The sequence below is a fragment of the Puma concolor genome, chromosome C1 (genome assembly GCF_028749965.1).
Source record: "Puma concolor isolate L17-30 chromosome C1, mPumCon1.1.hap2, whole genome shotgun sequence".
NCBI lineage: Eukaryota > Metazoa > Chordata > Mammalia > Carnivora > Felidae > Puma > Puma concolor.
In genome coordinates, this window is record NC_141674.1 from 165457634 (window position 1) to 165480150 (window position 22517).

The 22517-nt window shown below is 50.7% G+C and overlaps 2 protein-coding genes and 2 long non-coding RNA genes across 4 annotated transcripts; 3 read left to right on the forward strand and 1 right to left on the reverse strand.

Annotated features, from left to right (window-relative positions):
- Window positions 1–697: 697 nt before the first annotated feature.
- On the forward strand, window positions 698–5507 carry HOXD3 (homeobox D3). Its single transcript, XM_086718940.1, has 3 exons — window positions 698–799; window positions 1409–2032; window positions 3913–5507. Exons 2-3 carry the CDS (start codon window positions 1492–1494, stop codon window positions 4668–4670), a joined length of 1299 nt encoding a protein of 432 aa, XP_086575066.1. The 5' UTR covers window positions 698–799; window positions 1409–1491; the 3' UTR covers window positions 4671–5507.
- Window positions 5508–6128: 621 nt separating this feature from the next.
- LOC147578550 (uncharacterized) lies at window positions 6129–19497 on the reverse strand. Its single transcript, XR_015255331.1, has 3 exons — window positions 19214–19497; window positions 9560–10018; window positions 6129–9249 (listed from the first exon to the last, which is right to left on the reverse strand). It is a non-coding gene; the product is annotated as an uncharacterized LOC147578550 (long non-coding RNA).
- Window positions 9554–14083, forward strand: LOC147578551 (uncharacterized). The gene is made up of 2 exons (XR_015255333.1): window positions 9554–10703; window positions 10907–14083. It is a non-coding gene; the product is annotated as an uncharacterized LOC147578551 (long non-coding RNA).
- Window positions 19411–21778, forward strand: HOXD1 (homeobox D1). The gene is made up of 2 exons (XM_025912179.2): window positions 19411–20322; window positions 20696–21778. The coding sequence occupies exons 1-2, from the start codon at window positions 19677–19679 to the stop codon at window positions 21028–21030; spliced, it is 981 nt and encodes a 326-aa protein (XP_025767964.1). The 5' UTR covers window positions 19411–19676; the 3' UTR covers window positions 21031–21778.
- Window positions 21779–22517: the final 739 nt, after the last annotated feature.

Below are 22517 nucleotides of genomic sequence, written 5' to 3' on the forward strand. Positions count from 1 at the left end.
GTGAATGGCAGAGTGGTTTTGGTACCAGTGGTCAAATCCTTTAGGCCACGTAAGTTGTCTAGACAATGTGGTCCATCATGATGACCATGATGGAAGCCCAGGGAGTTTTGAGGAAGGAAAGGTGCCTGAAAGAGGAGATCAAGAATTAAGACCAGGGAGCTGACCTATGAGTTTTCTTTATCAAGCACACAAAAGTGGTTGAATGCTATTAGTTATACTTTAACTCCTTAGGAGCCTTTCACGAGATGGGGGTGGAGTAGTTGACAAGGAAAACTTCCATCAAGAATCAGAGGACACAAAAGGGAAGAATTTTTCTTAGTTTTTTTTTTTTTTTTCTTCTTCTAATTCTGGGTCCATTCATCATGCCATGAGAGGTTCTCTCATTGGTTGTAGAGTGGGTGGAGGTGGGGTGCAGTGTATGATCCAGAGCAGAGGTCAATAATAATATCTGTTCACACAATTAGATGCAGGATAAAAATGATAAAGTTGTAACATGAAGCATTCTGCATTTACCCATGCTCCATGCATTTCAAATTCTAAATCTCTTTACCAAGTTTCTAGTGGTATCCACTTAAAAGTAGTGGAGGACAAAGTAAAGAGTCTAGAAAAACGTAGATGAAAGAGAAGAAACATCTTTCTAACCTCAAAATAAGTTTGGGAGTCTTTAAGTGTTCTTGGTTTTTATCTCCTGGTAGATTTCACAGTGCTGACACACAGAGTTAACTGGGTGGCTTCTCATCCCGGCACCAGAAAGTGGACTGTCTGGTCTCCATGAAAGATGCTGTGATTTTGAAACCAGGTGGGGGAGATACTTTTCTTCTTCTCCTCCTTCTCCTCCTCCTTCTCCTTCTCCTTCTCCTTCCTCCTCGTCCTCCTTCTTTTGAGAGTTCTGGCTGTTCTGAACTTTCTTTTTTCATCAAAACTGTGGGAAGACCCAAAGATTGATTGATAGGTCCATTTATTCACTCATTCAATAAGCATTTATTACACTTACTACATGTAGGGCACTGGGCTGGGTGTTAGGAATATATAGATGAATAAGACACAAGGAGCTCAAAGTCCAGTGGGAGAATCAGCCATTAAAATGTATGAGTCCGTAAGTGCTTTCCTATGCCATATCAAAAGCTATTTGACAATCTTGAAGAAAGAAAACATTATCTGGGTGGGGGTGGGGGAAGCCCCTTCTCTTGGATGGAGTTGAGCTAAAGAGTGGGAGTGGTCTTTTCATGTTTATAAGAAATTCCTTCTGACTTTTTCAAAGGTTCAAATAAGTTGAACTTCATAAAATCTCAGCTCCTTCCACTCTGAACTGGGTGGGCAGCAGAGAGCCTGGGCTAGCTGGTCCTCATACATCGACTGTCCTGTCAGTTACAGTCTCTCTGGGGCCTTTCGCTTTTCTTCTCCACAGGTCACCTGGTGCCTGCGGCTACCCCAGCCCTCTCGGGATTCGGCAGACAGTGGAGGTGGTGGTGAAGGAGACAGTGGTGGTCAATGTTATTTGAGCAGGGTCAACAGACCCTGGAACTTCCTGAGTGCACGATGCAGAAGGCTGCTTACTATGAAAACCCAGGACTCTTCGGAGGCTACGGCTACAGCAAAGCCACTGACACTTATGGCTACGGCACTCCCCATCAGCCTTACCCACCCCCTGCCGCTGCCAACTCCCTGGACACTGATTACACGGGCTCCGCCTGTTCCATCCAGAGTTCCGCACCTCTGAGAGCCCCAGCCCACAAAGGAGCTGAACTTAACGGCAGCTGTATGCGTCCTGGCACTGGGAACAGCCAGGGTGGGGGGGGTGGCAGCCAGCCTCCCGGCCTGAACTCAGAGCAGCAGCCACCACAACCCCCTCCTCCGCCACCAACCCTGCCCCCATCCTCGCCCACCAATCCCGGAGGTGGAGCGCCTGCCAAGAAGGCCAAGGGTGGGCCCAATGCTTCTGGCTCTTCAGCCACCATCAGCAAGCAGATCTTCCCCTGGATGAAAGAGTCCCGACAGAACTCCAAGCAGAAGAACGGCTGTGCCGCTGCAGGTAGCTCTCTGAGGGGGCTCATCCTGGGCTAAGTCTCCTCCCCACCCCCCCACCCCCCCCCCACCCCCGCACTGAGCCCCAGAGGCTAGCTCAGGCTCATCTAGGAATCAAGAGACTGGGGGCTAGAAGCGCAACTTTGGAGGCCACATGTCTAAATTCCTACTCATGCAGAAATGTCCTTTCTTTTTAGTGTCCCTGATTGGACCCATGCCCTTACAGTGACAGGGTGTTCCATTCCGGGCTGTTGGTGCCATTGCTGGACAAGTCCCATAGTTATTAATAGATAGCTCTTCCATATATTGACTTAACATTTGTTTTCCTGGGTGGCTGGTCATAACTTGGCTCCTTCTACCATCCAATAGCTCTTCGAAACTTGTGATTCCCCAAGCCTGGGTTTTTAGGTATCTTACATCACACGAATCCCGTTCCCTTAAATTAATAAGAACTAAAGTCTGTGAAGGGCTATGTTAAGAACCATGGTAAGCGCTTTACAAGCACTATCTAATTTTCCAAAGAACCGTTTGAGGTAGGTATAGCCCCACTTTACAGATAAAGGGTTAGACAGTTGCGCAAGATCACAAAACCACAGAATGGGGCACTCGAATCCAACCGGAGCCTGCAAGACAGCCAGACTCTACTTGGTCCACGCCAGCCCAGTTCTCCCCATCCCAGCAAATCCATAATGGGGAGGGGCATATCTTAAGGGAAGGGGATATGCTCTAAAACAGGAGCAGCCTTGGATTTCTCTCCCTGAAAAGGGAGACCCCAGAGTTGGGAAGATCTTCTGTGGGTCTATTCAGGGTGGGCAGAAGAAGATGGGCAGGGCCAGGAGGTCTGAGGCCTACTGCCTCTCTCTGTTTAGCCTGCCTGGTCCCTAAAATTTTCTGGCCTCGTGTCGTTTGATGCAGTTTATCTTCAGATAGATGAATATGCTTCCAGGTCCAGGGCCAGTTTGAGGCATGGGATGTAACTACCTTGTTATCAAATCTCTGGTTTGCCTGCAACTCTCTGGGGCTGCTGCTCTTGGGGGAAAGTGCCTTCCAGCCGGTAAGCTCCTTCTCCTGCCCCTCCCTCCCAGCTGCAAGTCCAGGCCCCTCCCTCCCAGGAGAAATCCATTTGTGTAACCAAGGAGGGAGTGGACAAGCTGCGGAGAGGTGGCAGGGGTACTGGAAACCAGTGTTCAGACTGCTGCTCCTAGCACTGCAATACTCAGACTGCACCCAGGCTGGTCTTGGAGCCCCTGAAACTCTGGAGAAGTATTTTTATGGCTTATCACTTCCCTGGGTCTGGGTGCAGCTGAGCTGGGGTGAGGTGCCATGATCTCTACCCTCATTCCATGCTTCCTGGGGTGCCTTGCCCAGGAGCCAGCCCCTAAGCAAGGCAAGCTGGGGCTGCCTTCCTCCCCCAGCCCGGCAGAGGCTGGGAAGAGTGTTCAGAGAAGTCTGTTCCTTCTTTAATGGGGGTTGGAAGAGGGGGTAGGCCCTACCAGCTGCTACTAGTTTCTCATTAAACTCCTCCACAGCCTTAGCCTTAGGGACAGGATGATGGACTAGGCTGAAGGGGAGGGGGTGGCAGAGTGAATCGGACCTCAGAAGGCAGATGTGTGTGTGTGTGTGTGTGTGTGTGTGTGTGTGTGTGGCGGGGGCGGGGGGGGGGGGGGGGCTGGAATTCAGGTGCAACTCATAGGTATGGCTGGGGCCTGTGAAGTCCCGTTTGGAATCTTACGTCTCAGACGCCCCTCCCTCATTCCAGCCAGCATTAAGATGGGAGGAGATGGGGAGGAAGAGGAGGGATCCAGGGAAGCACCCCGCTTTGGCCCTGGATGTCCTCGCCATCCCCCGCTCCCGCTCAGCGTCCCCTCTGTCTCCCTTCCTGCCCAGGAGAGAGCTGCGAGGATAAGAGCCCGCCGGGCCCAGCGTCCAAGCGGGTGCGCACGGCCTACACGAGTGCGCAGCTGGTGGAGTTGGAGAAGGAATTCCACTTCAACCGCTACTTGTGCCGGCCACGGCGCGTGGAGATGGCCAACCTGCTGAACCTCACCGAGCGCCAGATCAAGATCTGGTTCCAGAACCGGCGCATGAAGTACAAGAAGGACCAGAAGGCCAAGGGCATCCTGCACTCGCCAGCCGGTCAGTCCCCGGAGCGCAGCCCGCCTCTGGGCAGCGCCGCCGGCCACGTGGCCTACTCGGGCCAGCTGCCGCCCGTGCCCGGCCTGGCCTACGACGCGCCCTCGCCTCCCGCCTTCGCCAAATCTCAGCCCAACATGTACGGCCTGGCCGCCTACACGGCGCCGCTCAGCAGCTGCCTGCCACAGCAAAAGCGCTACGCGGCGCCCGAGTTCGAGCCCCACCCCATGGCCAGCAACGGCGGCGGCTTCGCCAGCGCCAACCTGCAGGGCAGCCCGGTGTACGTGGGGGGCAATTTCGTCGACTCCATGGCGCCCGCGTCCGGGCCCGTCTTCAACCTGGGCCACCTCTCGCATCCGTCTTCGGCCAGCGTGGACTACAGCTGCGCCGCGCAGATTCCCGGCAACCACCACCATGGACCGTGCGACCCTCATCCCACCTACACAGATCTCTCGGCCCACCACTCGTCTCAGGGACGCCTGCCCGAGGCCCCCAAACTGACGCATCTGTAGCGGCCGCCACCGGCCCGAACTCGCGGCGCAATTACCTCTCTTGCTTTGGTGGCGGGGGTGGCGGGCGGGGCCCACGGGGCAGCTCTGTGACCCCCCCCCCCTCTGGCCCGGTTGCCGCCTCCTGGGTCTCGGGCCAACAGCGGCCGAGGCGCAGGCGACTGGGCCTCCCCTCCAGGAGCTCCCTCCTTTGGGTGACTCGCCATAAATCAGCCGCAAGGATTGTCCTCTGTAACCCTGACAGTGCCATATACTGCGGACCGAGGGACTCTAATCTGGTAATGGTGTCCCGAAGGTAAGTCTGAGATCCACCGGCGGCGCGCTCTGCAGAGGGTCCAGAGCCCGGACAGCCCCGGGCCTGGCCCGCGTCTAGCTTAGTTGCGGAGACCTTAATTTATATGCTCCTTCCCGTCCCGTAAGGATTGCATCGGACTCAACGACCGTATTTATTATTTGAAGCGAGTCATTTCGTTTCCCTGATTATTTATCCTCGTCTTAATGTATTTATGTGTATATTTGTAGAATTCTCCAGCCGAGCTTAGGAACGCGCTCCCAGGCCGCGGGGGCCACGTCTCACCTCTTTAGTCCCCTTGCTCTGAACTAGTTGAGAGAGTAGTTTTGAACAGTTGTAACCGTGGCTGGTGTTTGTAGTTGTAAAGGATTAAGACCGCAAATTGTCCTTCATGGGTATAGAGTCAGGCGGCCCCGTGGCGTGGCACGACACCCGTTACTCATTTCTCAACAGCCGCAGCCCTCACCACTCGACACAGTTTATTGATTTCAAATTGTCTGGTACTATTTGAACAAATATTTAGAATAAAAAAAATTTCTCAGTCGGAAGTGTATCTGTGTTAATCAAGCACACTTGGAAGTAGATCGCTCTGCCTTTTATCTTTTGCACAATCCCAGCAGAAGGCCCCCGAATAGGCTGACTCTTTGATATATCTATTTTTCATTTATTTGGAATCTGGTATACGAATTGGTTCTGGGGATACTTGATTACATTGCAGCTATTGACATTGGTGGGGGGTGGAAATCTGAGGATGCAAACCCAGAAATGCCCCGGGGAGCGGGGTGGGGGGGGGGATAATCTGGGTAGGGCTTTGTGCTGTGCCTGCTATGCTATTTCCACCACCTTCTTTTTAGACATAAATCAACTTTTTAAGGTTGCATTTACACTGGGGAGGCCAGCTCTCACGTTTCTGCGCTAATAAAAAATAAACTTTGAAAGAAAACTGACAATCAAAGAAAAGACAAGAGAAGTTGTAAGAAGAACGGAGCTCTGAAAAAGCTAAGGTGCACAAAAAGAAATGATCATTTGGAGACACGCACCTAAGCTTTTTCTCTAGGAAATGCTGTCAGGACTTTTTCCTTTATGATGGTTGGTGGTTCATTTCTCAAGTAAACAAACATTCCCCACGATGTAAAGTAATAAAAGTTTAATTAATGGAACACAACAAGTATAAACACCTTGTTTATTCCGGTTTCTTTGTACAACACGGGCAAAAATGTCTTCAAGGATTTATATCCACTTTGTAAATATTAGCCTGGCTTCGGCTAGGGGTGGACAATGTCCACCCGCTTCTCTAGGAGGAGACACTTGGAAAGCGCCTTCAGATAAGGTTCAAGTCTTTTGTATTTCAGCAAAGTCAGCCCACGCATCTCTATTCGGTTTGACAAATAATACAGCTCCTACTACATCCCCCCCGTGACACGAGGTGAAATTCCCATTGTGTGGAAATAATTTAACTTCTAATCTTCTGGTGGAACAACAATCGTTTCTATTTGGATGTTTGTGTTTCGCTAAATAATGATAGCTCAAATAATATCTAGTTCCCTTGTTCCTTTGTTTTTAAAATGGCATGTTAGATCGGGGGTGGTAGGGATTATCCTTTTGCAAAATTTTACTTTATCTGAGCAGGTTTAGAGTATACATGTTGTACAAGTGTATCAACAGAATAAATGACTTCAACTGAAGGGATATTTTACCCATTTGCAAGGTTTAAAATTGTTTTCTATGAAACTTGCATCCATAGGCAGAATTTCTAATTGTCTTGTAAGAAATTATTTTTTAAGCTATTAGGGAAGTCAAAGAAGAGCTTGCTGCCTTGCAGGGATTACAACAACCTTTCTTAACTGGCTAAATATTAAATAGATGAATTATCAGGCTGTTTAGATTCAGCCCGGTTTTCCCTCATCTCCTCTTCCTACCATAAATAATAATAAAAATACATAATGCATTATGGCTCCAGGCGTTTTCCAGCGCGGTGTGTTACCGCAGGAGTATCTGCTGAGTCTGCGGGTGTCTGCAAGGCCCCAAGTGTCATCTGCGGCTTAGGTCTCATGGATTAGACTTTAAACGGTGTCTAGGCCGGCTGACATCAGCTTCCTCTCACACTGATGCTCCAGAGAGGTGCGGGGTCGGGGGCTCCCTCTCCGGGCAGTTACCCGGAGGCACCCCTCTCTAACGGGGTGGGGGAGTTCGCTTGGGACAAATTGACTTTCTCTCACCTTTGGTGACAGGTTTCCTCGAGGCTTCCTAGAATGGCTTGGATTCTTTCCTGCCCTCGGCGTGTCATGTGATGGGCGCACTCCGCCGCTCCTGGCGCGGGGAGGAGGGCGCGGTGGCGAGTCTGGGGAGGCGCTTCCCGCGCGGCCGCCGGCCAGGGCGAGAGGAGGGCCTGCAGCACAGCCATTTAAAACTTCATAAATTATAAACAAGCCGCCTTGGCCTTCGCCATAAATTCTGCTCCTTTTGAGCCCGCAATTAGCGTTAGGAAGCACCGGAGTCTAAACACAACCAAACGCCCTCTGAAGGGCCCAACTGCCCAAGGTTGCAAACCTTTATTTATTTCCCAGTACCACCCCCCTCTGCACCCCGAGGTCTGCGCATACAGTCGCCTCCTCCCCCGCCAGCGGTACACTCGGTTGGGTTCCCGCTCGGCGAAGGAAGGTCACAATAGCTGCTCTATCGGCGGAGGCGCCCGCCTCCTCCCTCCCGGGCCTCGGGAAAGCAGAAAGAAGAGCGTGGGGGAGGGGAGCACCGGCTGGGCAATGGCGCTCTGGGCCCAGGCCTCTCCTTCCCGGGGAAGTGGGAGGGGGGGGGAGTGTGTGACCTGGAGCGGGAAGGGGCAAGCTGGCAGGAGAAGGAAACCTCCACCCCAGCCCGTGACTTTTGCCCGAGACGGCCGCGTGGGGTACAATGGGGGAGCGCACAAGGCCTCGACTGTCCGGCGCTAGGTTGAGGGCGCCGAGCAAGCCGGGCTTCCAGGAGCGGCTGCGCCTTTGTGTGCGCAGCTTCCCCAAGGGCTCCGCGTCGGGAAAGGCCTCACAATGGTACTGTTGGGCCTATGCCTGGAGGTGGGGAAGGGCCGGGCCTCGCTTTGGGCATTGGTCTCTGGGAGGTTTACCCCCTTTGCTGCTCCAGAGGAGGACGTGGCTCTCTGGCTCAGGCCTTGACCAGCTCGGCTTTTTTTTTTTTTTTTTTTTTCCTATAGAGGCGGCGGGGAGCGCTGGGGGAGGGGAGGGGATCAGCGAGGTTGTGGGGGATCATCCTGAGGCCTGAAGAAAGGGTCCATGGATGGGGGTGGCAGCGGTTTGGGAGCCCCTGGTTGTTCTGCCCAGGCAATCAAATGTTAATTAAAGCTGGGTAGAGAGGAGGCTGCAAAAATGGCCCGCAGTAGAATGGGAGGTGGGAGTGGGAAAAGATTTAGCCATAAGGAGACCTTGCCGTGGCTACCAGGAGAAACTCAGGCCGAGCCAGGAGTGGGGTAAGAAGACCCAACTGAGCTAGCCAGGGGTACGGGGACGTGGCAGAGGAAAGGTCTGAAGAGCAGTCCTGGCCCCTGGAAAGGCGGTAAGAAAGGGCGATTAAGTAAATGTTCTGCCTCCTGGCTTTCAGACCTCAGCCTCATCCTGGGTCCTGACAGAGAAAAATCCGCCTCTGATGGAATCATTAAGTTAACCATCCATTTGTACCATTTCTTTGTACAGGCTTTCAAATGAGAGAGAATGATAGAATATAGAGTGAGTACTTTCCCCCTGGTGCAGCCCCAAGCCTAGTCCCTATCACAGACACGTCAGCCAAATCGGTTTCCCAGGCCCCAGAGGCTGCTAACCTTGCGGAACAGGATTTTTTGGATTGCTATCTGTAAGGAGTATTAAAACACAGTAATTACCTATACTAGCTTCCCATTTCTTCTCTCTCCCCCATTCTGTACAAGCCAACCCACCCTTGAGTGAAGTGCATCTTCTCAGTCATAAGTCTTGGGAGCCTAGGCTCTCCATCTGTTGAGGTTTGTTCATTAGGGAGGGACAAGGGATGTGTGTGGGTGTATGTTTGAATAACAAAGAAGAAACCCAACATTCTAATGAAAAGTGTTCCTCTGCTTGACCTGGAGGAGCCAGAAGCTTGTTTACACTGTCAGTGTTCAAGGGACAGTCACAGGCCTGTTTGCTTTTATCCTGAGGATTAGTTGAAACTTTCTCTCCCAGTAAAGAACTGGTTAATCCCAGTTACAGATCCAGGAAGGTCCTCTTCATCTGGGAGTTCTTGGTGTTACTTCGGTCCTTCTTTCAGAAACTGTAAGGGAAAAAAAGGGGGGGGGGGGATGAAGAGAAGTTTGTGAGTATTAAATAAAAATAAAAAGAGGGGCAGGAGGCCCCAGTTCCCACAGGCCTACAGCCTCACCACTTTAGGGCACTGTGCCTTCCCAGAGAGGATATAGCTACCGGTGAGCAGACTTCTCCCTAGACACTTTGGACACAGTTGAGACACAGTTGAGACTGAGTCACCAGCCATACCCTCCACCATCTCTGAGCACTGGCTCACTCTTGCAGAGGGCCGGGATGGAGAGGAAAAACGACTGGGTAGGTGAATCCTCTGTACTTACAGCATTGTTGGTACTGGTGGTGGTGAAGATCATCACAGAGGGTGAAACTTTAGTTTTCACTGTTCCCCTCTCTTCTGGTGCAGCTACACATGCCCTTATCCTTGGGGCCCAAAGTTGGTACCAAATGGATTTACACACCTGGCCCAAAGTCCACGCCTAAACACCTCCCTCAGGTCTCATAACCACCTTGGCAAGTTGGAATGGTACAAGGGGAATTCAAGGACCCACTTTCAGGCCAGGGGCAGCCTGAAGCACAGTGAACAAGTTTCCTTCCACACATGAAGAAGAGGAAATGTAAATGGATGTCCAATCATTTGCAGTAGCAGAAGCAGGTGAAAGGTCCCTAGGAGATTTGCAAGGTGGGCAATAGTAGGTAAATCCTCTTGTCCTAGATCCTGTGGCAAAATATCTTGACTGGTTCCTATGGCTAGTCTGGATCAATTTATGGAAGAATAATATCTGGAAAATAATGAAAATGGGATGTTTACATCAGTAAGAGTCCAAGGAGGAGACTTTATATTAGGATTCGTGGAGAACAGATGAAGTGTTTTTACTGGGAAAGCAGGCCTAAAATCAGGCCAAGAGGACCTGTTGGGCCACGGCCTTTCCGAAAGAGGGGAGAAGAGCCTAGCTGCCTTGGGAGACCAGGGAGAAGGCCTTTTGATGGCTCTATTGTTCCAAGCGCTTGCCCTACAAATACCACATCCCGCCCCGTCTCTTCCGCAAGGGCAGAGCGGGAAACTGGGTCGGTCGGTTGGGCCGAACTCGAAGTAGCGACAGCGCTGGCACCAACCTCTCGGCCCCTTCTGCGGCCCCTTGGGGCGGCAACGGCGCGCCATTCCCGTCGCAGGCCCAAAACACACAAAGGAAGCCCCCACCCGTCCTCAGATGTGGGGACACTCTGGGGAGGAGGCTGGCGTGGACCCCGAGTCTGAGCACCTCCCTCCCCCGCGGGGAACAATAGCCGCCGCCTCCCCGGGGCGGCCGGGCGGTCGCGCGGCACAAAGGCCGGCTCCGGGCCGCGCCACCATGTGACGCGCGCGCTCGTTCCGCGCTCTCCGGCCTGCAGCCGGGCGCAGTCAGCAGAGAGCCGGAGCGGCCAGGCTGCCTCAATCCACCTGGCACACTTTCCGAAAGACAAACGGTGAGTTAATCACCCAACCGGCTGGCGGCCGCGTCCCCTCTCGCCGGCGACGAGGCCTGGGGAGGGGTGGGGCGGGGGGGGGGGGGCTTGGGTGAAGGATTTCTCAGTGTGTGTCGAGGGTCGGGGGGGTGGGGTGGGTGGCGGGAGAGGTTAGTCCTATTAAGAATTCATCAATCACCCGGTGTGCACTTTTCACTCGACAGCGGTTCCTCCTACTTCAGAGCAAGTCTGGGCCAGCTGGGAGCCGACCAGAAACCGCAAGCAGAGGAGACACAGGCACCCGGGGTGAGCGCTCACGGAGGGCGCGACCCGCTGCCCCAAGCTCTGCGGCGCGAGGCCGGACACCCCCCCCCCCCCCCCCCCACTCCCGGTACTCCCGGCCGCCTGCCGGCCCCGCCTCCGGACCCCTTGCAGCCCACGGCTCTCCTAAGGGGCGGCCCCCGCGCCCGCCCCAGACGCACGGAGACTGTATACCCTGCCCCCCCCCCCCTGCTCCCCGCCCCCCGTCACAAGCTTAGCGCAGCTGTACCCCTGGAAAGGGAAGAGGAAAATCCCAGGTTTTGCAGACACTATGTAAGAGTCTTAAAAAAAAAAAAAAAAAAAAAGATTCCCAGGGGACTAGAACTCAGGGATGGGGCGGAGCTAGTTTAGTTCTCTTATTTACCTGCAGGAGTCATTTATTTGGAAGGAAGCAAGGGTATCCCTGTTAAACTTGGAACTAAACCTGAATGCCATATGAAAAAGAACAATAAAAATACACGTAAAATGCCAACCATAATGATATGCCTCTCCTCTCTTTTCAAGTGTGAAGGAAGGACTGGAGTATTTTTACTTCAGCTCTTTTGGGGTTCATTTTAGAAATACCAGAAAGGGATAGACCGAAAACTGTGAGCGTTGGTGGAGGGAGAGAGAAGGAGGTCATTAGCATTAGAGCTGTTTGCAGCAGGAGGTCATGGGTAAAGTGGGTGGTGAAGCGTTCTTACGGTGGTGCTTGTAGTCCTCGGTAAGTTCTAAGAAAGTGTCAGGCTACCCCCTCTTTTACCCTCTTTTTGAGTGACATCAGCTGAGAAATTTCTGACGCTAGTTAAAAGTTGTTGCCTTAGCCTATAGGAAAGAGCCCCTGAAAGACAAAATCCCAGCTCCTCCCTCCCTGTCTTCTCTCTCAGCATCCTCTCAGGTGGAAATTAACTTGCTTTGGAGAGATGTTCTACTATCATTTTACTTTAGATAGATAGAAGCTGTAGCATTAAGTCTTGCACAGTGTCCTGAACTCTTTAAGCAATTAAAATACTGGTCCTCTTGTCCTTGGGTCAGAGTCTCTCTCTCTCCTTGCCTTTCAGCAATACCTGCTGAACAGCTCCTGTGTGCACTGTGCTGGGCTCTGAGATCTAAAAATGGGTCACTAATAGTGTATGCCTTTTGATCTACTGGGGAAGAAAAAGAATCCTAAAACTGTGACAGATGCTAGAACAGAAGTATGGCCTAAAGGTTCCTGGAATAAAGAGAAGGAGCCACTGACACAAGTGTAGTGTCAGAAAAGGCTTCTCAGAGGAGGTGAATTTTGATTCCTGAAGTATGAGCTTTTTAGGTCTAGGAAGGAGGGACATACTCGGTGGAAAGAGCAGCACACGCAAGCAGGGAGGGAAGAAAGAACGAGGTCTAGACCTGGAACAAAGAGAGTTTGGAGTAGAGCATCTGGCTGGCAAAAGAGGTTGTATGAGGTCCGTGGAAAGGAGTCTGGAATTAATCTGCAGGCAGTGAGAAGCCACTGAAGTTTTTAAACTGGGACATGACGTTATCTATTTGGAAAGCTTGCTCTTTGGGAGGGATGCTGTGTCTGACTGGAGGAGGGATGGGAGGCAAGAAGGAAAGAAGAAGGGGAAGCTGCTGCAATAATCCAGCCTAGGGAGGATCTAAGGTAACGGGGATGAAGAGGGAAGACCTTTAGGAGGACAAATTCACAGGACTCGCTGACAGTTGGACAAGTGAAAGAGGAGTTATGGATGTTAATCCCTAGGCTTCTATTTAGAGGCCCTGATTGGGTAGCCAGGCCGTTCACCAAAATGAATACAGGAAGGGGAAAAAGAAGATTTTGCAGGGGGAAACTAAGGACTTCTGTTTTAGGTCTACACTGTATTTTCTGTTTTGCTGATACATTGTATGACCCTCAACAATACACTTAATCTTTCTGGCCTTCAGTTTCATCTTCAGTGAAACAGTCAATAGATATCTACCTCATAAGTTTATCAGTAAAGTTGCGTGTGTGTGTGTGTGTGTGTGTGTGTGTGTGTGTGTGTGTGTGTGTGTGTGTGTGTGTGTGTGTGTGTGTGTGTGTTATCTTCACCAGGTATCTTCACCAGGTCTAAATGAGAGTCACAGGCAAAGCTAAAACCGAGCGAAAACATCCTCTTACCCACACCATGCTGATCAATAACTTAGATCCTGGATGTCCAGTGAGAAATAAGTCTCAGGAAAATTAAAAACAACACCTACTGCTTCCCAGATATTGAATACAGGCTAATGCTTAGGACTAGGTCAGATCATATTGCTAATTAGAGCTCCTCTGCTTCCGGAGGGTACTCTCCAGGGACACATGCAGAAATGTGGTCTTGGTATCAGACCACTAAGGAGGAGGCCTCTTAGCAGATGTCGGAAAGCTTTTTTATATCATGTGTCTTTCAGGGAATGCCTGAAGCCACCCACTCTCTCTGAATCTCCTTAGGCTTCCTCGGGGCACAGTGCAGTACAGGAAAGAGTGCTGAATGTCTGACCTTGGCCATTTACATTGGGTGTGATAACGACTAACAGTTTATCTTTTCTGTGCCGCCATTACCATTTGTAAACTAGAATTATGAAAGGATCAAACAAGATAAAAAAGAATGGCATTTTTGGAGATGCTATAAGGATAAGTAAAAGGTATTATTCTTTATTTATCAGACTGGCAAAAATAAAAACTTTTACTATCCCACTGACTTGGCAAGGGTATGAGGTAACAGGAATTCTCATATGTTGCTGGCAGAAGCATAAAGTGATTCACATCTAAGGAGAGCAATATGGCAATCTGCGTCAAGATTGCCAGCGCACATACTTTTGACTAAGTAATTCCATGTCTGGGGATTTTTCTAATAGGTTAAAAACTTGAACATGTGTTTGTAATGGGAAAACAATGAATAATAAGCGAAATATCCATTAATAGGGGATTAGTTAAATAAATTGTGGTAGGTGTGTACAGCAGAACAGCATGAAGTTGTAAAAATAAGCCAGGAAGTTCTGTATGCATTTATAGGAAATGATCTTCAAGATACAACAGGGGAAAAAACATGGTGCGAGAGAGTCTGTCTGGTACACCATCACTTAAGCAAAAAAAACAAACAAACAAACAAACAAACAAAAAAAAAACGTGGGGGGATTTATAGATAGATAGAAACATATAAGGTATCTCTGGAAAGATATGTAAGAAACTCTTAACTGGTGCCTATGTGAAGGAGAACTAGGTGATGGGAGAAAGATGCTCACTGCATACCACTGTGTACCCTTTGAATCTTGAACCATGTAAATTTCAATGTATACCCTATTTAAAAAATAAAGGAGAAAAAGATTAGTACAAGTGTAACCGACCTGGGTATACCTGTGTTCACACGATCCTAAATTTGTACTATCCAGTTACATTAATGGAAAGACACCTCTGGTTTTGATCCCCCAGGGATCAAGCTCAGCAGGAAATGAGGGGATCCTTAACCCTTGCGTGGTGGAGGGGGTGGGGACCCAGATCCATCTCTGCCTTCTCTAGGAGTAGCTCAAGGTTGGGCCTCAGAAGTCTGGAGCACCAGTTCAGCAAATTGCAAAGGGAGGCCAGCAAGCCTCCCAGGCAGTCACACTGCCTGTGTGGCCTCCCAGAAACAAGGGTGTCTCCTTCAACACTGCTCTGCTTGCTCAGCATTGACCCTTCCACAGTGCAAAGGAGGGGCTGTTTTACTCTTTCCTCTTCGTACACTGTGGACAGGCAGCAGACTGTAGACAGTCGGGAGACCCAAGTTAGTTCCCTCATTTTTTGCAGGGTAGTTTTGTCTTTTTTTTTTTTAATGTTTATTTATTTTTGAGAGAGAGAGAGAGAGAGACAGAGCAGGAGTGGGGGAGGGGCAGAGAGCGAGGGAGACAGAATCCAAAGCAGGCTTCAGGCTCTGAGCTGTCAGCACAGAGACCAATGCGGGGCTTGAACTCACAGACTGCAAGATCATGTCCTGAGCCAAAGTCGGACGCCCAGCCGACTGAGCCACCCAGGCACCCCGATAGTTTTGTCTTTTAACCTCTGAGTAAAGTTACTTCCTCTCTGAAATGAGGGGTTCAATGTCACTCATCTCTAAGGGGCCTTCTTGCACTGACATTTTATGACATCTTGATCTTTAATCAAAGGAAGAGTTACAGCTTAGGCCAAGGGACATTTCATCCCCTCTGGCTCCCCGGAGCTCAGATGTTCATTCCAGACAATTTGGGAGAGGTGGAAGGAAAGAAGAGTTGGCTCCGCCCTCTTGAGACTCCTATTCCCACTCCTCCTTCCTTCTTTCCATTACCTCAGAACTATTCTACATTTTCTCTAAAGAGACTGGGAGAGACAAACGCCTTTCACTTCCTACCTTACTGGCATCCCTAAAGCCAAGTTAGGAAGGTGACAAGGAGCGGAAGCCAGGTCTCTGCAAAGCACTATTTTATCAGCAAAACTTGGGAAAGTTCTACTGACTACTACTTAAGGATATTTTATAAAACTTCACCCCAACTAGACTTAGGCTGCCAAACCAAAATGTGAGAGCCATTTCACATTCTCTGCCCCTACCACCCAAGAGGCTTCTGGGCACTGTTCAGGTATAATGTTCCCACTAGCCATGAGCTCTCATGATGCTAGCCAAGGGCCCCTCCCACCGAATTACCCCTCTCTTCCCACATTGCCCACCCCAATTTCTGAGAGGCAGAAATTCTCAAAATATGGTTCCCAAGAACCCTGCTTGAGAATCACTCAAGAGGCTTATCACAACTCCTACTGGAGTCAGGCATACTAGATAAAAATCTCTTGGGTGGCCTCAGGAACCTGCACTTTTAAAGAAGCTTCTATGCTGATTTCCACCCACATGAGTTGGTTTTGGGAGCCGTTATCTAAAGATATCTTTTATCCGATATTAGTCATGGTAAAAACACACCATTCTGTCCATTTTTATTTCTGTCCAACAAACATTTCTTGTATGTTTACTGTGTGCCAGGCAAGGGCTTGACCCATGAGCCTTTCATTCACAAAGCTCTCAGGGAAAGGCACAGCACTCCAAACTGTTTTCCTCAAGGAGGGTCCTGTTATCAGGCTTCTGATAGGTTTAGAATTCCTGTCCTTCACCCCCACTTCCATCATGGGATGACTGAAGGCTTCTGCAGAGAACTACAAATCTTGCTTGAGAGAAAAGCCCAGAATCCCCCCCATCCCCCCCCCCCCCTGCTTTTCACCCCAACAAGCAAGAGCCCTTCTACCGCTTGGGGCTGTGGAGCCAAAAGTCTGCATGTGCTCAAAGCGTCTCCAAGGGGTAACATGAAGAGGCTGGTGGAGAGGGGTTGCAAGACGCTTCTTAGGAACAACTGTAAACATACAGAAGACCAGAGTGTCACCCTCCCTCACTTCTGTCTTCTGTCTGCAGGAGAAAAAAAAAGTTTGTTGTTTGAATGAGAGACAAAGGTTGTCATGGGGGGTGGGGTTTCAGGGTGGCTGCCCTGGTTAGCAGTATGGGAGAGATTTCAAAGCATTCCTACATCAAACACAACCTGGCAATCAGGCCCCTCTGCTGTCACCTCCTGCTGAGAACTTACAGCACCCGGACCTGGCAGGGCAAGTGACCCTTGGGAATTCATGACTTGAACAAGCAATAAAATTAGTAAGACATTTCTCCCATACTCTGTGAACATCTAGGAGACAAACTTTAAAGTTACTCAAAATATCCTACGTTCATATCTTTCTGCATATAGCTCCTCCAATAATATCTTCCAATCTCTCCTTAGAGAACTATAGATTCACATTCTTCTGGAGTAGATTTATAGCATAGTTGAGACCTGTGCCAGAAATGAATCCCTTGTTCCTTTGGTTTGAGAGTATCTTTTTGTGTGCAGCCTAGACCTCCCCTAACAAAATGTTCTTACACAGTAGGTCCTTGGGAAATGATGAATCTGAGTCTGAGATGACCAGAGTCTCGGCTCCAATATGAGTAAGTCAAGGACCAGTCCAGGAGTTGAGATGGCAGCTCTTGGCCCCAAGGTGTAGGATATGCCAAAGCCTGAGAGGTTAAAGGGAGTAGAGAGAAGGACAAACAGAATGTAGCTCTCTGTACGCAATGATCATTGAACTGCAATTGGGTCTGAATGAATATTGAACACCCTCCTCCCAGCAACTCTCACTCATAGTTCTGAAAACAAAACAATACAATTTTAAGAAAAAAATCTCATTCTCTTTTAGGACATTTTCTTCCACCAGCGAAAGTTCAATCTCCAAAATTTGCTTCAGAGAAACAGTGTAGACAGCTCATGGGTGGATCAAAGTCAATGCTTAATTGTGACAGGAAGGACCCAACCTTTGCCCCAAGTGCTTAGCAGCAGAAGCCTGGTCTCTGTTGCAATGAAGTTTGCCAAGGCACCTAGGCTGCCTGTTTTCCCTGAAACCTTAGAGCAAAGGCCCTTAGTGTGATAGGTTTTGGTCAGATCTGCCGGGCAATTAGGCTTAGTTTTCTGTCCTACATCCTGAGTTGCAGCCTGCAGGATGCCTTCTCCAGAGAGGTTTAGAAGGCCATCTTCCTTCTTGACCTGCTGGGGCTTCTGGGCCTAGGAGTTGTGATTAACCGAAAACCTTTCGAGAGAAAGACTGATTTAGACAGAGGTGTGCATGCTAGGTCACTATCCTGGTAAAAACTGGCTCTTAAAGTCTAGCCAGGGGTGCATGAGGTGTTACGTGAACTCAGCAGCATCTGGGTCGCTGATATTTTTGTATGGCCATCAGAGTTGGGGACAGCAAAAAAATGTTTCTACATATGAAGTCTCAGCTAGGTCTGAAGAGCTCTACCATTCCCTGTCCAGAGAGCTAGAAAAGAGACTCTATTTTTCTCTTTCAAAGAACTATTTAGGACCTTTGTCATCTGATTGGCTAAAGGAAAAGACTGAAGTAGCAACATCAAGTCTGAAGGGCCATCTTCAGCACAGGATTCCATTTCCCAACCAAATCCCAGAACTCCAGCGGTGCCGCAACACCAGAACTATTAGCTTTGTGCTCACTCCTAGCTGGGTACCCTCCACCTCCCCCCTCCCCACCTTGGCTCAACTTCAGCCTCACCAGGGTAACACGTCTGGTGTGGCTCTGTTTATTCACAGGTTCACATCCCTGTAAGGAACTGGCTCCCTGGACTGTGATGGCTCCTATTTTCCCCGCTTCCTCAGAGTGGAATTTTAGGCAAGGGCTCAATCGCTCTTGCATGACAAGTGGATCAGTGAAACAATAATAAAACCTCCGTCACCATAACTAAGAGGCTATAATAGATCAAATTCTCAAGGGCACTTGAATAAGTCAAGAGTAGACCGTATTCACACAGTTTTAGGAAGCCACCCTCTCTCATGACTGCTGTGTGTAAATAACATTTATTTATATAGTTTTGCTATTTTCCTGCAGCCCCAAAGAAATGTTCAAGGAAGTTGAAAAGTTTGTCCATGTAAAGCCGGTCTTTGTAACCTTTCTACTCTTCATTTCCTGTGCCAGTTGCACTTTTATTTCCCGTCTCTCCACGCTCAGTAAACAAAACCGTATTATCAAGGGAAAGACGTGAGCCCATTAACATTGTGAGCCCTCAGATTTCACTCGCAAGAGACGACGCAGCACTTAACTGATGGAACAGAAGCTTTAATTGCTTCAAGGTACGAGCCCGTCCAAACCTCTGAGATCTGACGGCTCCCTGGGAAGCCTCTGCACCCTCCAGCCAAGCGCCCCAGCCAGAGCGTGCGCAGCCCGGGTGCGGGAGCCAGCCTCCCGGAGAGGAGCACGAGCGTTCAACCACAAGCGCAGCTGCTGTATTTGGATAACCCAGTTATGGGGGAAGCCTGGTAAACTTCTCCGCAAGGCAGAAACCTTATCTTTTGTCCCAATCAAAACCTGGCGCTCCAACACTCGCCCCCACCTTGACTCCACAAACGGTAAGAGCGGAAACTGAAGGGACTCTGTCGAAGTAACGTGAAAATCTAGTCTAAACGTGAAGATCTGATGCCGCCCCAGGTACACAGCGCCTAGGGCACAACATTCAGTCCGGTGAATCGGAGGCAGGCTGAAAGCGAGGGAAAAGTAAACACGTCCTTTAGGTTTAGGGGAAGGGTAACAGCAGTGCCAGGAAAACCGAAAGCGCATAGGGCTCTGAACAGTGCCCAGGGGTCGAACTCCACGCTCCCTTTTAACCCCTTCCCCACCTCAGTGCCCACTATCCGCACCCGAGGGATCAGCCACCCACCGATCCAGAAGAACAAGCGTCTCGCCCTCTATCCTCTCGTCCTCACCCGAGCGGCTAGTCTTGCCTTTCTCCTCCCGCTTCGTCCAGTGCCCGTCCCGGGGGGCAGGCGTCCGGCGCTCTCGCCCCGCCCTCCTCCACGCCGCCCCGGGGCCGCGCCCGCTCTCCCCGCGGCCTGAGGGCGCTGGACGGCGGCCACCCGCAGGTTTGGCAAAGTTGGCGGCGGGGCAGGCGCGTGGAGCAGCTCGCCAGTCGGGACCCCGGCCGTGCGGGGCAGGCGCCCATTGGCCGGCCAGCGCCACGTGGCCACCCCCGCTGCTATATTAGGCCACTATTTACCTCCGGCCCGCTCGCCATGGCTCGGCGAAGGCAGTTCGGGTAGAGAGGAAAGGCGGAACGGCGCAGCCCGCGGCGGTCCTGCCCGGCCCCGCGCTCGGGCCCCCGCTCAGGCGGGTGGGCCGGAACCATGAGCTCCTACCTGGAGTACGTGTCGTGCGGCAGCGGCGGGGGCGGCGGCGAGGCGCTCAGCTTCGCGCCCAAGTTCTGCCGCGCCGACGCCCGGCCCGTGGCCCTGCAGCCCGCCTTCCCCTTGGGCAGCGGCGACGGCGCCTTCGTCAGCTGCCTGCCCCTGGCCGCCGCCCGACCTGCGCCTTTGCCCCCGGCCACCCCCGCGCCACCCCCCGCGCCGCCCTCGGCCGCGCCCTCCTACGCGCCGTGCACCCTGGAGGGCGCCTACGAGCCGGGGGCCGCACCTGCCGCGGCAGGGGGCGCGGACTATGGCTTCCTGGGGCCGGGGCCGGCGTACGACTTCCCGTGCGCGCTCGGGCGGCCGGCCGACGACGGCGGGGCGCACGTCCACTACGCCACCTCAGCCGTCTTCTCGGGCAGTGGCTCCTTTCTCCTCAGCGGCCAGGTGGATTACGCGGCTTTCGGCGAGCCCGGCCCCTTGCCGGAGTGTCTGAAAGAGCCAGCCGACGGCCACCCTGGGACCTTCCAGACCGCGTCCCCGGCCCCTGGCGCCTACCCCAAGTCTGCGTCGCCGGCCTCCGGCCTCCCCGCCGCCTTCAGCACCTTCGAGTGGATGAAAGTGAAGAGGAACGCCCCTAAGAAAAGTAAGTATCTGGGCCTTGGACGGACGCGACTGGGGTTGGGATCGGAGCCTCCTCCGCAGAATTGTGCTGGGAGCGCGTTGCAGCTGCCCCTCTGGACGGCGATTTAGGACTTAGGAAGGAAATGCGTCCCGCAGCGCTGTTAAAGTAGGCGCATTCCATTGAGCGTGCCCCAAGTACACGCTCCGAAAATGTGCCAGGCATTGAGGAAATTTCGGGAAGGCGCTCTCCGTGGGGCGTTTCTTCTGGCACAACTTGCGTCTACAGAGACCCAGGAGAGCTGAGCTGTGATTTTGATTCTCACCGGCCCCGCTGCTCGCCCGCGTTCTACGTCCGCGTCCTCTCACCCCACCGATGCCCTGTCTTTATGTTGTAGGCAAACTCGCCGAGTATGGAGCCGCTAGCCCCTCCAGCGCGATCCGCACGAATTTCAGCACCAAGCAACTGACAGAACTGGAGAAGGAGTTTCATTTCAATAAGTACTTAACTCGAGCCCGACGCATCGAGATAGCCAACTCCTTGCAGCTGAATGATACGCAAGTCAAAATCTGGTTCCAGAACCGCAGGATGAAACAGAAGAAAAGAGAACGAGAAGGGCTTCTCCCCTCGGCCACCCCTGTGGCTTCCCTCCAACTCCCCGTCTCAGGAACGAGCACCACCAAGTCTGACAAGAGCCCAGGGAGCCCTTCTCAGGCCCAAGAGCCGTCATGAGGTTTAGTCTTGGGGCTGAGAAACCTTGGCCTGCAGAGGTCATAGGTCACCTCCCCCCTGTCTAGACTTACTAGCTCAGTTTGGGATAGAGGTTTCACTTGGGAAACGAAGTATCCTAGTCGGCTTCTGAGTTCTAGGCTGTAGGTGTACAGATAGCAATTTGAGGTCTCTTAAGCCACTCGTTTGTGTTTTATTTGTGTCTTATCAGGGAAAAGGTGCCCAGCTGCCAGCCCAGCCCTGCTGCTATGTCGCCTAACTTAGTCATATGCAATTCTTGGGTGCCGAGTGGCAGAGTTGCTGATCTCTGACAACCCCTGATGTACTCAGAAGAACATCTACCCAAAGTTTTCCAGATTTTAATTTAAAGGACGGGCTACATGTATTCAGCTTGAGATGACCAAAGCTAGTTAGGGCCTCCTTGATGTAGCTAAGCTGCTTCAAAGATGATCTTCACATTTGCACTCCAGTTTTGTTGTTTTTTTCTTTAAAAAGCAGTTTCTACCTCTTCATGTGCCTGAGTGAAGATACAATCGCTGTTTAGTTAGTAGCTGAACAAATCCACAGGGTGGGTGAAGATTCGAACCTGAACTACACCTTGACACCAACTACTCAGACTTGAATGTAAATATATACAGTATGTATATTTTTTAAAATGTTTGCTTGCAATGAACTTCTCCATGGCATTGAATGTCATAGCATGTAAAGAGTTCGAACTTTTTTTTTGTAATAAAAATTACAGAATCTGCTACTCTCTGTCTTTCCTTACGCTCCTTTCATTTCCATGATTTTTCTTAAAAGCTAATGGGGTTTCTTCAATTTGGAATTTCTTGATTCTGCTCTGGGAAATTTTTGACTAATAACTTTAAAAAGTAACAAACACATTTTTTATAGGTTGTTTACACAAACAAGTAACGGACAATTATCTGAGCAGTTTAAGGGTGAAAAAAACCTACTCTGCCAAATATTCAAGTAACTAAGGAGGTACTATACTTTAAGTGCCTGAGTTTTATGGTGAATACAGAGACTGCACATTAACTCAAAGGTGTCCACTGTGGGAATGTCGTAAAGCCAAGAAGACACTGCAGAATGACCTCCTTATTCTTTTACCTCTTGCTCTCAGGCAAGGAAAAGGCAACCTGAAGATTTTGTTAGTTGGTTTGCATTCTCTGAGAAAGGCAGCTGCATATCAAAAAGTTCTCAATGGCTGAATTCCCATTTCCAAAGTCAGGAATTACAAAGGAAGCTGGCAGAGACTTTCCACTTCCTGTAACCCAGACTAAGCATCTGGCTTACTAAGACAGCACAGAGGTGTCTCCGTTTTTAAAGGTGAAATATTTTCAAAGAATTCTTTGAAAGAAGCACAAAATTTGAAAGTTGGCAAGAGGGTGGGTATGTGATAAACTTGTTTTCACCCAAACTCCTAGCTTCACCAAACTCCCTGAAAGCACTCATGGTTGACTAGGCTTTTATGCAACCTTACAGAAATA

Excerpts from the sequence above, each read along its gene's own strand:
- HOXD3 (XM_086718940.1), top strand. The coding sequence starts at position 1,492 with ATGTTATTTGAGCAGGGTCAACAGACCCTGGAACTTCCTGAGTGCACG. Across the intron at positions 2,033-3,912 it reads GAACGGCTGTGCCGCTGCAG|GAGAGAGCTGCGAGGATAAG; the intron begins GTAGCTCTCTGA and ends CTTCCTGCCCAG.
- HOXD1 (XM_025912179.2), top strand. The coding sequence starts at position 19,677 with ATGAGCTCCTACCTGGAGTACGTGTCGTGCGGCAGCGGCGGGGGCGGC. Across the intron at positions 20,323-20,695 it reads GAGGAACGCCCCTAAGAAAA|GCAAACTCGCCGAGTATGGA; the intron begins GTAAGTATCTGG and ends TTTATGTTGTAG.